The sequence below is a fragment of the Budorcas taxicolor genome, chromosome 2, assembly GCF_023091745.1.
Source record: "Budorcas taxicolor isolate Tak-1 chromosome 2, Takin1.1, whole genome shotgun sequence".
In the NCBI taxonomy this organism is placed as follows: domain Eukaryota; kingdom Metazoa; phylum Chordata; class Mammalia; order Artiodactyla; family Bovidae; genus Budorcas; species Budorcas taxicolor.
In genome coordinates, this window is record NC_068911.1 from 5624633 (window position 1) to 5640662 (window position 16030).

At 52.1% G+C, this 16030-nt stretch overlaps 1 protein-coding gene across 5 annotated transcripts in view; it reads left to right on the forward strand.

Moving 5' to 3' along the window:
• Positions 1–16030, forward strand: part of TRRAP (transformation/transcription domain associated protein) — a 91070-nt gene that overhangs the window by 36404 nt on the left and 38636 nt on the right. For 2 of the 5 annotated variants that reach the window (XM_052636085.1, XM_052636086.1), the window contains exons 29-44: positions 330–451; positions 769–939; positions 2337–2405; positions 4754–4807; positions 4939–4959; positions 6559–6678; positions 6915–7034; positions 7382–7546; positions 7643–7824; positions 7978–8176; positions 8610–8738; positions 11476–11742; positions 12896–13102; positions 14371–14529; positions 14627–14761; positions 15020–15130. In XM_052636085.1, the coding sequence (XP_052492045.1) occupies positions 330–451; positions 769–939; positions 2337–2405; positions 4754–4807; positions 4939–4959; positions 6559–6678; positions 6915–7034; positions 7382–7546; positions 7643–7824; positions 7978–8176; positions 8610–8738; positions 11476–11742; positions 12896–13102; positions 14371–14529; positions 14627–14761; positions 15020–15130 (2231 nt within the window). The remainder of the gene's footprint in view (positions 1–329; positions 452–768; positions 940–2336; positions 2406–4753; positions 4808–4938; positions 4960–6558; positions 6679–6914; positions 7035–7381; positions 7547–7642; positions 7825–7977; positions 8177–8609; positions 8739–11475; positions 11743–12895; positions 13103–14370; positions 14530–14626; positions 14762–15019; positions 15131–16030) is intronic. The other 3 variants (XM_052636089.1, XM_052636088.1, XM_052636087.1) reach the window with 2 other exon arrangements.

A 16030-nucleotide genomic window follows, 5' to 3' on the forward strand; every position in this document is an offset into this window, starting at 1 on the left:
GCGACGACATCTTGGGGGCAGGGTGTTGCTGGGGACCCCTTCACCCTTGTTTTCACATTGTTTTTCTTTTCACCCCTCCATTTATCTGGACAATAATGTTGATCGTGGGCTTTCTGGCAGGCTGTTACCTTCTTAGATGATAGCCACCCATAGATAATAGTGGCCCTGTGAGTAGAAAGCCACGCGTTCTTTTGTCTTGCATGAAGCTGGGTTATTAGGAGAGTTTAGTGACCCAACGTGTCTGTTGGTTGGTAAAGCCTTTAGACGAGGATGTTGCTGTACGCTTTTCAGGTGAATGATGAAAATCGTGTTGATTTCTCTCCCTAAAGATGCGCTTGCAGCCTGCAATTATCTTCCTCAGTCCAGAGAGAAGATCATTGCTGCGCTCTTCAAAGCCCTGAATTCAACCAATAGCGAGCTCCAGGAGGCCGGAGAAGCCTGCATGAGAAAGGTGAGTGGGGCTGGGCGGGTGGGAGGTCCACACTGAGCTCGTCTTGCTGACCTCGTCTGTATCTCGGGAGTCTGCCTGTGGGTCATCCCTCCCCGGAGTGTAATAGTATCTCTTCCTATTCCAGAGCCATCCTGAACCCTTGAAAAATTAAACAGGAATGCCCAGCCCTCCTCATTTCCTCATAAACTTGTGGGATATGTTTGGTTAATACTGTGTTTTCCCAAGCAAAGCAGAGACTTGCTGCTAGACTCAGCTGTGAGTTCTGGTCAGTATGAGCTGGACTCCGGCATCTTCCCCCGGCCTTTCTCTGTTAACAGTTTCTGGAAGGCGCCACCATAGAAGTTGACCAGATCCACACCCACATGCGCCCGCTTTTGATGATGCTGGGCGACTATCGGAGCCTGACACTCAACGTCGTCAATCGTCTAACCTCGGTGACCAGGCTCTTCCCAAACTCCTTCAATGACAAATTCTGTGATCAGATGATGGTAAGCCCGACGTGTATGATGAAACTGAAAGGTTAAACTTGTTTAAAAAGTGAATTACACACTTAAATGACTTACAGCTCCGAAGGTGTGGAGGGCGTACTATGAACAGCCTCCCTCCCACCCCCGCCCTCCAGCCTCCCGGCTCCTCTTCCGGGAGACAGCCAGCGGGAACAGTCTCCCGTGTGTCCCTCTAGACGTGGTTCCCGTTTGTCGTGGGACGTACATCTCTTCAGTTACTTCCCACAAAGGGAAGTGGGATCCATCGGTCCTTTCTTTTTATATTTACCGTCCCGTCATTCAGATGGGTATGTGAAGCGCCTCTTCATCCTTGTCTTACGGCCACATAGTGTTTCGTGGCGGGGACGTGCCAGACTCTCCCGCGTCTTTCCCTGCTGGTGACCGTCTGGGTTGTTCCCAGTGTTTGGCCTTTGTCGACAGTGATGCAGTAAAGAACTTGTAAGGGCTTTAGAAACCCTTTTGAGTTTTTACAGTTAGCAAGGAAATAGCTATGCAAATAAAAGATCTGTTTGAAGAGTGTGTAAACCCGAGGAGTAAACAGATGAAGGAGTTTCAGCTATTAACTTCATTTTGCATTCTGTAAATAAACATTTGTATATAATTTGTTAACTTTACGGTTTTGCAGTATGTTACGGCAAACATGCATGTTTTTTATGCAGCTTCTAAGCTTCACATGCTGGTTTCTTCGTGTCTATAGATACCAAAGAAATGAACCATGGCCCAAATACCTAACTGGGAATTGATTGGTCCTAAAATTTGTAAGTGATGCCCTAATAGTAGAGTGTAATGTAAGTGAATTCTCCAAATTGCAAAGCCCCTTCCCTTTAAGCTTCCATATATGATACAGATATGTACCTACCCGTCTACACGCACACGACCTGGAATGCTCTTCCCTCTGCCTCCGGCCTGGCCGCCTCTGCGGGGCCCTCCTGTAGCTGGTTCCTGCTCTTGGCGCCTGGCAGATGCCTGAGTTTTACCTCGCTTCCCCTGCTGTACGCCGGAGCTCCACAGGCTAGGGGTGCCGTGTGCTGGCTCACGTCTCTGCCCCGACGCCTAGCCTGGCTGCTGGCTCCGGGTAGATTCGGGGGACCGCCACGGCACAGAGTAACAGGAATACAGGTCCTCTTGTTGGAATGCCCGGTTGCAGGACATCTCCTGCTGTATCAGGGTAAATTCAGCCTTCCTGTTTATAGAACGTGAGCAGACATCCATTACTCTCATCACTCATTTGGCTGCTCTATTTCAATAATTAGAAACACGGCCGTTCTCACGTTGAGTAGGTTGGGAATTGATCACATATAGGTTTTCACCTATTTTGGAATTGAGATGCTCCCGTTGTCAAGAAGAAAATGCCTAAGGTTGTATTTTTTTTTCAACAGCAACATCTGCGAAAGTGGATGGAAGTGGTGGTCCTCACCCACAAAGGGGGCCAGAGGAGTGACGGAAATGTGAGTGACTCGTTTGTTTCCGGGGGCAGCCCCGCCGCCGGGCACTGCCGTTAGTGATGCGAACGCCGGAGCCATGCTCTTAATTAAATCCCGGTCAGAAGTTTAGTTGTGTGTGACTCTAGTCCATGTAACCTGTTACACATATTTTGTTAGCATTACATTTTCGCTTTTATTTCTCTTACATTGAACGTTCCTTTTTGTGTTTTCTTTAAAAAGATCTCCCTTTTGTTCACTTTAACACGATGTTTTTGTTGATGAGAATCCTGGGAAGCTTGACGTGCTAGTCTTTCACTTCTACTAGCTTTTCTTTAAAGTGAATAGAGCGTGCTTTCTGGACGGTTCTTGGCAGCTGTCGTTTGCACGGGGTGCAGTGCTCAGCTGTTTCCACTGCTTTCTGCCCCTCATTGCCTCATAAGCTGAGCAGAGGTCTTAGGCCTTCACACAGCACCAAGGAGAACGTGATGAAGCATCACGTGAATCCTGGCACGGGTGTTCTTGAGGTCTGAATCCCCCACCCCCGTTGTTTGCCCAAAGGCCAGATGGCCCGTACTTCAAAACATAAGTTTTTTACAGTTTTGAGGGCAAACCACTCTAGTTAAATCTTTTAAAGGATCTGATGTGGGTCGCTAAAGACTTACTTTGTTACAAATGAATGCTTCTTGCTGTTTTGACTCTAATCTTATTCACAGATGTTAATACTCTTTTAAAATATCTTTTAAACGTTGATGTCCGTCCTCTCAGTGGGCTGTGTTTCCACAAGCTCCTGTTCCGCCCCGTGGAACTGCAGCAGTACCCCGATGAGGGGTTCCCGAGCTCTGCAGAGGCAACATTAACGTGGTGTTCCGTGCTCCTGTGCCTGCCCGTTGGATGCCGTGTTTCATCCCAGCTTGCGTTTTGTTACTTTGGCTTTATTATGCTTTGTGTTAACCATTCTACGTTAAGGTGTTCTTTTTATGTGAGTTTTGTTTCTTGCTGCTTCTAAACAGCCAACAAGCAAAACTGAACCCGGATTTTAAACTTTCTTTAGGAGTGTTAAACCATCCATAACCTCTTTGAAGGTTTGTTATTTGTGTATATAGGGGAAAAAGCCCCAGGAAATCCTCATGGGGGAGTCGCGGAGTGTGTTTGAAAACCCTAAGCTCTTGGGAGTAGGCATATGAGTGCCTCTATACTTCTCTTCCCCAGCTCTCATCTGTTAGGTGTTTTTGCTCTGAATTTTATATTTGCTGTTACAGTTAGCTGTTAATACTCTGAAACTTACAGCCAATGTTACAATAAACGTTAAAGCCCTAGCAGGTAGATGAACGACTTCTGTTAGATCAAAAAGATCCCAGAAACTTTCCCTGAAGCTTACATGCGATGGGGGCCAGTTGCACAAGGGCTGGGGCCATGGGTACTGGGAGTTGGTTAAGCTCCTGCTGAAGCCTGTCGCTCAGCAGTGAGCGTGTCCCCGAGAGCATCTCACTGCTGAGGGAGTCACGGCTCTGCACTCAGGGGCCACGGTGTTTGGGGTCCAAAGCAGAGCGGCTGTGGTTTCTGGCATCAGCCCAGAGCAAAGCTTCCTTTCTGCTCTTGAACCCTGATGGTTTTCAGTGGGTGCTCCACAGATTGAGGAGCAGTTTATTTGGTTGGATTCCCAAATATCATTGCCCAGCTGAGAAACTGTAACTGACAATGTGCTAAAAGTTGAATAAAAATAATCATTCCCCATGATATCTTTACCCCTGATGATCCGAGCTTTGCATTATCACCACATTAGGAAGGTTTGCCTGTTTGGCATTGAACTTACAGGGGAGAACTCATGACCACCTGTTACACACACATGCGCAGGCACACAGACAGCTTCACTTCACAAGATAACCCAGATGTCCATCCAGTGGGGTGGTGTCAGGGCCTGTGGCTTCTTCTGAGTGTGCAGGCCTGAAACATGCCTAATTGATGGGGATTAAGCCCCAGCTTGAGCGGGGAAAGAAGTTTTTTTTTTAAATGTCTTGGCCCTCACATAAAATCTTGATTGACTGATGCTAAACAGAACAGTTTTTAAAAATGTATTTGCATACAGCAAAGTCTTACAGTTTCTCCCCCGGGACAGGAATTCCAAAACTCTTTGTTTGTTAAATTTAGGGAAGAGCACACTCCCCGTGACACCGCCGGAAGGGCTGTTTTGGGCTCTGAAGGGCGGAGGTGTACGTTTTGCTGTTGCGCGTCTGTTACCTGTTGTGTGCTTTCTTGACAGTTGTCTTCCCTGTCTTGTTTCCCCCAATCACCCCGACTGTGTTTTGAGTGTGCGGAAAGTTCTGTGTAAATAACATGCATAGAAAAAAGATGATTTTCCTCCCCATCCTCAGGAGAGCATTTCAGAGTGCGGGAGATGCTCCTTGTCTCCGTTCTGTCAGTTTGAGGTGAGAGCAACCTATTAACAGTCAGTTTATGACTTGCACTGTGAAGAACAGTGTATATATTTCCTTTTCTGTTCTGTTCTGTTTACCTTTGCGTTGCCTTTTTTCATGCTGTAATTTTTGTTTTGGTTCAGCCTGCCGTGGAAGGGGTAGAGGTGAGAACCAGTGGAGGTGCAGGAGGGGTCGTCGTCGTCCTTGGTTTTGCCGTGACTTGTGGTTCTGTGGTGGACGGAGTGTGTCGTGCCTGAGTGCAGTGAGCGTGCTTGTCTGTCTGTGGCGGGCCTGTGTCGGTCCCACCGTTGCCGTGAACTGTCCGGGGGCCACGCATGCTTCCCGTTAGGACCTTTTTGAGCCGGTTTCTAAGTTCTTCTGTTGCCTACACGCTAGAATTGCCACATCTCAATTTTTCTGATTCCCTCGGGTTTTTGCTCTCATACCGTTTGTGTGAACTCACACATCTAACAACCTCTTGAGAGGAGACACCGACCGCAAAGAATGCAGGAGGCCTGCTAGAAACTGGGAGGCATTCTCATTCCTTCTTGCACACGTCTGACTGAGCAGCTGCCTCACACAGCCCTGCCCGCGCCCCGTCCCCCATGTGTCTGCTGCACACAGCGCCCTCGGGTGGGCCCAGCGCTGTGGCCTGGGACGGGGGGTGCAGCCCGCGCTGGCCTCTCCTGTAAAGTGGGGGTGGTAACGCCTGTCGTTCCTGCCGCCCCTCCCGGTGGTAACATGAAGGCCAGCAGTGGTTCTGTGCCAGGGCTTTGAAAACCAACTCCTTGGAGAGGAAAGTGCCATTGTTAGAAGGTTATTCGACCTTGAGGATCAAAGTAACTTATTCTGCCCCCAAACTCAGAAACACTGGAGATTGGCACTCCAGGGGAGGCCGGGGGCAACACTGAGCTGATGCTTCTTGTTTCTGACCCGTCTCATGTTTGGCCTCTCGGCTTAAAGAAGCGTTCTGAGCGCGCTCTCCACTGCTGCCGGGACCCGGTGCCCCTGACTGGCGCTTACCATCCCCATTTTACTGCAGTGGGGTCTGGGTGCCTGGCGCCCCCCACCCGCAAGGGACATCAGGGCATCTTCCGCCCCCGTGGCCCAAATGGCGGACCCAAAACCGGGGAACTGACGCCGAGAACGCAAAGCCGGGGTGGCGGGGATTGGTCACTGAGCAGTCTACTTTTCACGTGACTCCGGGGAGCAGTTTGTCAGCTTTGTTTTCAGGCCTGCTTGACAAATTCTTAGTGCCACAGTCAGTCATTTATTTCCGCTGATAGTTTATTTCCTGGGTAAAGACTTCCCGTATGTTTTGAGGACTTTGTGGCTGAGTTTTAAGGGCAGAAGAAGTCTGTGCCCCGGAACCTGCTGCACCGGGGAGACCCCGTGAGGTCACGGCCACGTGGGGGACTCTACTGCTCAGGCCACAGGCACGACCCCCTGCCCCCGAGGGGGCTCACCTCGGCGGCCTGAGAGGCCGCGCCCAACGCTGGTCAGTGTACGTGCAAGGGGACGAGGCACTATCGCCAGGTGTGCGGTCCCCTCCCTCCGCTGGCAGAGCCCAGGGCGGGTCGTTTCCTCCGGCCACAGCTGGAAGCTGTGGTTGGTGAGTTGTGGCTTTTCACATGTTAACTCTGCTTCTGTTGGCGAGCCTTGCGAACGAACGTAGTAGAGCCTAGCAGGGTCTGTATGAGGTTGATGCCTCTGGCTGGCACGATTAATTGGCCTGTTTTCTAATTTCTGGCTTTCTCCATTAGGAGATGAAAATTTGCTCTGCCATCATAAACCTTTTTCATCTGATCCCAGCTGCGCCCCAGACTCTGGTCAAGCCTTTGCTAGAGGTCGTGATGAAAACCGAACGGGCCATGTTGATCGAGGTAAAGGCCAAGCTTGGGCTCGCCTCGTTCTTCCTGCATCTTTGACGGGGAGTGTTTTCAGTGTCATGCTTCAGCTGGGTTAATCTAGCAGAGGAAGGTGTGGAGTGTTCCTGTTGGCTTGTGGTGCGTGCAGTCCACTCACGAGGGGAGAAGGCTCACACGGAGCCACCGGTGGTCGCTGGACCAGAGAGACCTCAGAGCCCCTGACGATGCAGGCTTCACCACATGTCTTCCAGGCTGGCAGTCCCTTCAGAGAACCTCTGATCAAGTTCCTGACGCGCCACCCCTCGCAGACAGTGGAGCTGTTCATGATGGAGGCGACGCTGAACGACCCGCAGTGGAGCCGGATGTTCATGGTGGGAGCCGGGCTGGGACTGGGTGCTGCTCGACAGTCTGAAATTTGTAGTTGACTGTTGAGGTTTTATTTTTCTCTGATATAATTTGAGCATTAGAAACGTTGTCGTGTCCTGCTGAGAAAAGCTCAGGTCCGGGAATCCTTTGCAGGACTTCGATCGTAATGGATAATGAGCTGCTCTAATTATGAAAACCAAGTGTCTAAAAAGCACTTTCTAAAGAGAGTGCTTTTGTAGTCTTTTTTTTTTTTTTTCTACCTCGAGATTTAGGAAGAACCTTAGGGTTCATATCATCTAAAATAGTTTGTGGGATTTGATTAGCTTAAAACAGCTGTTTGTTTTGTTTCCAGAGTTTCTTAAAACACAAAGATGCCAAACCTCTTCGAGACGTGCTGGCGGCCAACCCCAACCGGTTCATCACGCTGCTGCTGCCCGGTGGCACCCAGACCGCGGTGCGCCCCGGCTCGCCGAGCACCAGCACGCTGCGGCTAGACCTGCAGTTCCAGGCCGTCAAGGTAGTGCGGCTCCCCGCCACATGGCTGGTGCCCCGAACATGCCGTCGGGACACGGGGAGAGCCCCGCCGACGTCCTCACCGTCTCCTCTTTGGCAGATCATCAGTATCATCGTTAAAAATGAGGATTCCTGGCTGGCCAGCCAGCACTCCCTGGTGAGCCAGCTGAGGCGCGTGTGGGTCAGTGAGACCTTCCAAGAAAGACACCGGAAGGAGAACATGGCGGCCACCAACTGGAAGGAGCCCAAGCTGCTGGCCTACTGTCTGCTGAATTACTGCAAGTGGGTGCACCTGGGGTCCGGTGCCCCGTGGGCTCTTCCTGAGCCGTGGGTCGCGGGGGTCCCTATGTGTGTAGGCATGGCCTGTGGCTCTGAGCAGCTGGAGGGCAGGTCGGATGTCCCCGGCAGTTACGGCCCTCTCATTCGAACACGCAGGAAGAATTACGGAGACATCGAGCTGCTGTTCCAGCTGCTCCGGGCCTTCACCGGTCGCTTCCTCTGCAACATGACCTTCCTAAAGGAGTACATGGAGGAGGAGATTCCCCAAAACTACAACATCGCCCAGAAACGGGCCCTGTTCTTTCGCTTTGTGGACTTCAATGACCCCAACTTCGGAGATGAGCTGAAAGCCAAGGTGGGTCCCTCCGTTGCCGCAGGAGAACCCATGATGCTTGAGCTCGTTTTCCCGGGAGCCAGGGCACTCTGCCCATGGTCTGCTGTGCCTTTCCTGGCATTGGAAGAGCAGTCTGGGCTGTTTAGGAAGGAAGTTTCATTGTTGAGAAACGTGCGGCAGGTCCAGCTATCAACCAGCGCTCACGAGTGGTGTGTTAGCGCCTTTGTTTTATCAAGCAGCTTGTTTGAGGTGAGAACAGTGAGCGAGTCTACTCTTTGCCTCAGGTTGTTCACCTGCCTCTGCAGTTGCCACCGGCAGGAAAGGCAAGATTGCTAGCTGCAGCCTGACTGAGCTCTGCCTGGGCGCTGCCGCATGCCCGAGCGGGCTCTGCCTAGTGAGAGAGCGCGCGCCTGGCTTTGTTTTCCTTCTCCTTCATTTTAAAATTTTTTTGTAGGTTCTGCAGCATATCTTGAATCCTGCTTTCTTATACAGCTTTGAGAAGGGGGAAGGAGAGCAGCTCCTAGGACCTCCCAATCCAGAAGGCGATAACCCGGAGAGCATCACCAGTGTGTTCATTACCAAGGTGACGTCACGAAGCACGCACAGCGTGGGAGGGGGGTGTGTGTGTGAGAGATGGGTTGTTGAAATAAGGTGATGTCATGAACCACACACAGTGTGGGAGGGGTGTGTGTGTGTGTGAGAGATGGGTTCATTGCAATAAAGTGACGTCACGAACACCACCAGTGTGGGAGGTGTGTGTGTGTGTGTGATGGGTTCATTGAAGTAAGGTGATGTCACAAACCACGCACAGCATGGGAGGGGTGTGTGTGTGTGAGATGGATTCATTGCAATAAAGTGACGTCACGAACCACACCAGTGTGGGAGATGTGTGTGTGTGATGGGTTGTTGAAATAAGGTGATGTCATGAATCACACACAGCGTTGGAGGGGTGTGTATGTGTGTGTGTGATGGATTCATCGAAATAAGGTTATTTCCCTGCGGCTTTTATTTTTCACGATTGGATTCATTCTTACTAGTGAACTTAAGGCAGCTTCACTGTGGAGTCAGTTAGCTTTGCGACATTAATAGATTTCAGTGGGAAGCAGAATATATCCCATTGAAAATTCATATGTCGCAGTTGTTTGCAGAAATTCCTGTTGCTGGTCAGCAGTGTTTTCATGATCTATGTACAAAAGAATCTACTAAAAGCCAGTGAGAATGTGAGACTGGACTCAGGTACCACCGTGGCCCTTTGCTGCCAAGTTCATGAAACGCTGCGGCAGTGGAACATCTGGAATTAACTTGGGTCTTGGCTCATGCACAGTAGTGTTTGCAGGTTGCACAAGTGAGGCTTTGGGAATCAAGTGTTCACTTGAGAACTTCCCATGGTGCTCTTCACCAGTGGATGCGCAGTTTGCGTTGAGGTGGTTGGGCCGAGTGTTCATGCACGGCTGGCGGTCGAATGCTGTGACCGTGGGCCTTCACTCATCATGGGCCTTCACTTCATTCCTTGTGTGGCCCATGAATTACTGCCCTTGGGAAGAAGAGAGTAGGTTCCACACCCCCTGGCCTGGGGTCCAGGTAGAGGGGAGGCTGTTCACAGGACACGTGGCCAGGCTTTCCGTGGTCTTTGCTGCTTAAGACAGGCGTCCTTCTGCAGTTTTGACCCTAGCTCCATCCTCCTGGGGGAGTGAGAGCTGAGTCCAATCAATTGTTTTGGCCCACATGCTGATACGTGCCCTGTGCTGGGCAGCTGTGGGGAGATGGAGACCCAGACTCGGGCCCTGCCATGGGCTGCCACCAGTGAGGGGTCAGGAGTTCAAGTGTCGATGAGGATCAATGGTGCGGGGCAAGCTGGCGCCCCCGGGGAAGGGCCTCTGTGAAGCCGTAGATCCAAGGGAGGGAGTTGGGGCTAAAGGGCCCCCAATGACAACACAGCTGTCGTGGAAGGCTTCCGGCGCAGGCCTTCCGAGAGGCAGAAGGTTGTGAGGGTTTTTACTCGACCGTGTGGTCGGTCTGTGTGACTCCATTGAGGCAGGTAGCGTTTTCCTCCGTGTACGTTTTTCTTATACCCATGAAACACATGTAGGAATTTGTCAGACCCTTGATTGTATGGAAAAGTGCAACTTTTTTAAGAATAGAGAATTGGGAAGTAGGTAATATTTTCTAATAATACTAAAAAACAAGTTAGTAATTAAGGATTGACTAGGAAAAAAAATAACTCAATTACTTGGAAATTGAGAAACTTGGTCATGAATCCCCCTGTGTGGGAATGCTCGGGCCCCTCTGTCCCCTGTGTTCCAGCGTCCCTGCTCCCTCTAAAACACTGAAATAAATTCAGCAAGTTTGTAATGTGTACATAATAAAGGAAAATTGATGTGACGTCATTGAGTCCATGCCCGTAAAGCTTAATGCTGTTTGTGTAGAGGGTACACGTGTTATGAGTGAGTGTGCGTGCGTGTGTGCTGAGGCGTAGATTGCCAGCTGACCCTTGGGAGGTGTGGAGGTAGCCGAATGTTATGTGTATAGAGGGTTTGTGGGTGTGAGCACGTGCGTGAAGGCGTAGACTTGTTGAGTGACCCTTGGAGGTTTGTGTATAGTGTGCGTGTGTGTGTGTGAATGTGTAGACTTGTCGAGTGACCCTGGGATGTACAGAGTGATATGTGTATAGAGGGTATGTGCATGTGAGTGTGAGTGCGCGTGTAAAAGCATAGACTTGTCAAGTGACCCTTGGGAGGTTTTTGTGTGGATCATGTGCATGGGTGTGCGTGCATGTGTGAAGGCGTAGGCTTGTGCAGTGCTCCTGGGAGCTACAGAGGTAACAGAATGTTACATGTATACAGAGTGTGTGTGCATGTATGAGTGTGTTTGTATGTGTGTGAAGGCGTAGACTTGTGGCATGCCCCTGGAGGTGTGTGTCCAGAGTGTGTGTGTGTGCCTGTGCGAAGGCATAGACTTGTGAGTGCCCCTGGGAGGTGTGTCTAGAGTGTGTGTGCGTGTGTGAAGGCACAGACTCGTGTGCCTTTGGGAGGTGTGTGTGCACGTGCGTGCGTGTGTGAAGACGCAGACTCGTGAGTGCCCTGCGAGGTATGTGTATAGTGTGTGTGTGCATGCATGTGTGAAGGCTTGTGAGTGCCCCTGGGAGGTGTGTGTCTAGAGTGTATGTGTGTGTGTGCATGCATGTGTGAAGGTGGAGTCGTGCGTGCCCCTGGGAGGTGTGTGTCTAGAGCGTGTGTGCATGTGCGAAGGTGCAGACTCGCGCGTGCCCTGCGTGGCAGGCGTAGCAGAACCAGCAGCGGCCCCCGTGCCCGTGCCCTCAGGTCTTGGAGCCCGAGAAGCAGGCGGACATGCTGGACTCCCTGCGCATCTACCTGCTGCAGTTCGCCACGCTGCTGGTGGAGCACGCGCCCCACCACATCCACGACAACAACAAGAACCGCAACAGCAAGCTGCGCCGCCTCATGACCTTCGCCTGGCCCTGCCTGCTGTCCAAGGCCTGCGTGGACCCCGCCTGCAAGTACAGCGGGCACCTGCTGCTGGCCCACATCATCGCCAAGTTCGCCATCCACAAGAAGATCGTCCTGCAGGTACCGGCAGGGCCCCCGTCCCCCTCAGCACGCACAGCCTCCTCCTGGTTCATCGTCTTCCCCGGTGCATGTACAGATGCTCCTCTTGCCATCGTCTTGGGACAGTGGATCCTCCCCCATGATTTGTTCTCGCACTTCCTCCCACTCCTGCTCTGTCTGCTCCTTCCTCTCAGCCTTGCTTTTGAAGCAATACGGTGTCTGCTTCATCCACCTCCTGCTCCTCTGCCTGTTGCTGAAAGTGTGTCCGTCCAGGGCCCCAGCCCACTCGTTAGCTGTGGCCAGATAGCGGGCACTCTGGGGTCCTCGTCTCCTGACCTTGTCCAGGTGGACCATCTCGAGCACGTTCCTGGTGTTGCTCAGTGGGTTTGGGCCTTGATGTCACGCAGCCTGGGTTTCTCCTGCTTATGAGTTCCATGACTGACCGAGCTCGTCCCTGTCTCTGTGTCAGAGTGCACTGTGATCCTGTGTGTGAGCACCTGTCTGTCCCACTGAGCCACTGGTCAGGGGTGGCTCTCATCCTATCCTGTGAGTCACCCTTGGTTGTTTCCTCTGACCACGCCCTCCTGGGAACTTCCGTGGGCCAGAGACCCGCCAGGGGCGTCTATGACACCCTGTCGTTCTCCCAGGCACCGGGTTCAGCAGGTCCTACTGTTGCCAGCCTGTCCATCATCTGTGTCCCTCGACCAACTCCGTGCTGGTCACGCTGGGAAAGCCGGGGCTGGCTTTGTGTGCATGTGTGTGCTTCAGGCCTGTCCAACTCCCTGCAACCCCATGAACTGTAGCCCGCCAGGCTCCTGTCCACAGGGGTTTCCCAAGCAAGAATACTGGAGTGGGTTGCCAGTCCCTTCTCGAGGGGATTTTCCCCACCCGGGGATCGAACCCGGGTCTCCCACATTGCAGGCAGATTCTTTACCATCTGAGCCTAGTCCAGCACAGGCACACACTAGGTGCTTAGGAAACATTAGAGCAGACATCTTCACAGATCAAAACTTAATGAAAGACACAGTCACTACTACGTGCTTTCCCAGTAAGAGAGCCTCAAGCATTGTCTAAAGACTGTTTTTGCAGAAATAATGCCTTGTTTCTGAGTGACCATTTTCATCTCGCTTGTTAAAGCCTCCGTCCTTACGTGAGAATTTCCGTCCTGTCCCAGGTGTTCCACAGTCTTCTCAAGGCGCATGCAATGGAAGCGCGCGCCATTGTCAGGCAGGCGATGGCCATTCTGACCCCGGCGGTGCCGGCCCGGATGGAGGACGGGCACCAGATGCTGACCCACTGGACGAGGAAGATCATCGTGGAGGAGGGCCACACGGTCCCGCAGCTGGTCCACATCCTGCACCTGATTGTGCAGCACTTCAAGGTGGGACGTGCTGTGGCTGGGCGTGGAGGCCCCAGAGCGGGTGCTGATACGCTCTCGGGCATTTGCTTTGGAGTTTCCCTCATCTTTCATTTTTCTGCGGTAATGAGGCTGTCATCTTTCCCTGGGCTTCCCTGGTGGCTCAGAGGGTAAAGCGTCTGCCTGCAATGCAGGAGACCTGGGTTCGATCCCTGGGTTGGGAAGATCCCCTGGAGAAGGAAATCGCAACCCACTCCAGTATTCTTGCCTGGAGAATCCCATGGACAGAGGAGCCTGGCGGGCTACAGTCCACGGGGTCGCATAAGAGTCGGACACGACTGAGCGAGACACTCCCCACTCCTCATCTTTCAGAGAAGATATTTCTCTTCTGTAGATTAGCATGAGTATGCGTGTGGCCTCACAACATGGAAAGTGCTGTAGTTTACTGGTTGTATCCTAGGGATACGCTTCTTTCTGTCCAAGACAACATTTTCTTGTAAGTACACTTGATCTTTGAACAACAAGGGTTTGCGGTGTGTGGATCCACTCACGTGCAGACGTTTTTCAATAAATACGTACTGTAATAATATTATATAATCTGTGGTTAGTTGAATCCGTGGAGGTGGAACCATGGATACGAGGACTGACTAAACTCTGTAGTCATGTTCTTGACTTTGTGGAGGGTGGGCACCCCGACCCCTGTGTTGTTCAAGGATCAGCTGTACTCAGTTGCCTGTGAATACAGGCGAGTTGTTACTTTAAGGTGGGAAGTGGTGTCATTAATTCTTGAAGAGCTCACTGGCGTCTCCTTTTCTATAATCAGATCATCTCCTTCTTGTATTTATTTGTATGTAGATTATCTTTCATAGACTTTTGGGTGGAGGAGAAAGGGTTGAAGTAGCTTATCTTTTATAGACTTTTGGTTGGAGGAGAAGGATTGAGAATCTATTCTTTCACAGTCAGCTCCTTAGAATCAGGAATTTGCCTCTTGGCGTGGCTAACTCTTATGACATCATCTGAAGTTTAATACATGTGACGAGACTTGCCTACCTAACAAAAATTCATTATTTCAGCATTTGTAAAAATATGGTCCTTAAAAGCTAAAAAACACGCTTTTATATTGGAACTCAGTGAATGAAGGGGGAGTGATACTTGTAAACAGTGTTGAGAGATTTCTTAGCGTAAGTTAGGGCTCAGAATTGTTGGGCAGAAGGTTGGGTCGCGCGTTGAGGCCGAGGCGGGCTGCGTGCGTGTGCCCGCATGTGCCCTGGCGTGACCGACCGCGTTTGCAGGTGTACTACCCGGTGCGGCACCACCTCGTGCAGCACATGGTGAGCGCCATGCAGAGGCTGGGCTTCACGCCCAGCGTCACCATCGAGCAGCGGCGGCTGGCCGTGGACCTGTCCGAGGTCGTCATCAAGTGGGAGCTGCAGCGGGTCAAGGACCAGCAGGTAGGGTGGCAGCCCCTCCCGCCGGCCCCGGCTGCGCTCCCCACACCTCTCCCTGGAGAGCTGTCGGCAGAGTCAAGCGTGGGTGCGTCTCTTTAAGCCCGATTCAGACATGGACCCGAACTCGAGTGGAGAAGGGGTCACCTCCGTCTCGTCTTCCATCAAGAGAGGCCTGTCGGTGGACTCCGCGCAGGAGGTGAAGCGCTTCAGGACGGCCACGGGCGCCATCAGCACGGTGAGAGCACGGGCCTGGGCCGCCAGCGGTTCATTCATCCAGGAACTCGGAATGCGGGCCGGGCGCCACGCCACACCCCACGAGGCCCGCACCCCCGCTTCCTGGACCTGGTTCCCTTTCGGGGGTGGCCCAGGCCCCGCCCTTCTCTGGAGGCTGTGTTTGTGGGCCTGCCGGGGGTGCCCTGGTGCCCAGCACGGGCAGCCCCGGGGCGGGCCGAGGCCAGGCCGCGCTCCTGAGCACGCTCTGCTGCCTCTCCAGGTGTTTGGGCGGAGCCAGTCTCTGCCGGGCGCCGACTCCCTGCTCGCCAAGCCCATTGACAAGCAGCACACGGACACCGTGGTGAACTTCCTCATCCGCGTGGCCTGCCAGGTATGCTCCCCATGCGCCCCAGGTTAGGCGTCCTGAACGAAGGCTGCCCGTAGACTCGGTGAGCTCCGCTGTCTGTTCGGTCAGAAGAGAAAGTCCTTCTGAATGAAGGCTGCCCGGTAGACTCGGCGAGCTCAGCCGTCTGTTCGGTCAGAAGAGAAAGTCCTTCTGAACGAAGGCTGCCCAGTAGACTCGGCAAGTTCAGCCGTCTGTTCGGTCAGAAAAGAAATAGACAAACCAGGTCTGAGAGCTTGTCTTTAGGAGCATGTCCCTTTCTTACCAGATTTCATTTGTTTAGTGACATGCTGATGTTCCTGAAACCTGACTGTGTTTTATAATAGGATTTTTTATAACTTTTTTTTCATTAGTGATGAAATAGTAGCATATCTTACAATTAACAGCATGTTGGTGGTGTTCAGTGACCCTGGGTTGGACTACTTGACTTTCAGGTGCCCTGTGTCATGAGGGTGTTGGAATGATCCATCCCACACGAGTAGTGGGCAGCGTTCAGTGGCTCAGATGCCTTGTAACGTGCATTCGTTTACCACTCACATCAGTAACATATTTTCACACCATCGTTGGCAATCAGTTTCTGAAACTTTGTCTTTTTATATTTCAAAGAAACCCTTGTAAATGAGATTTCCCTCACAAAGGAGTTTTATAGCTATTAAGAAGTAGTGTATATATACTATTTCGCAACACTCTCGAGGATCTCTAAGTGCTAGAAACAAGCTACCCGACTGTCAGCCGATCCTTCCCTGAGTGCCGCAGCGTGCTGGGCACAGCTGGGGAGGCCCCGATGCCGCCCCTTCAGTTGCACAAAAGAGTGCAGGTCACCACTGACCCACTGTGAGGGGGCAGGGTCCCAGTGGAGGCCGGGACGGGTGGGCCCTGTGTGCAGGG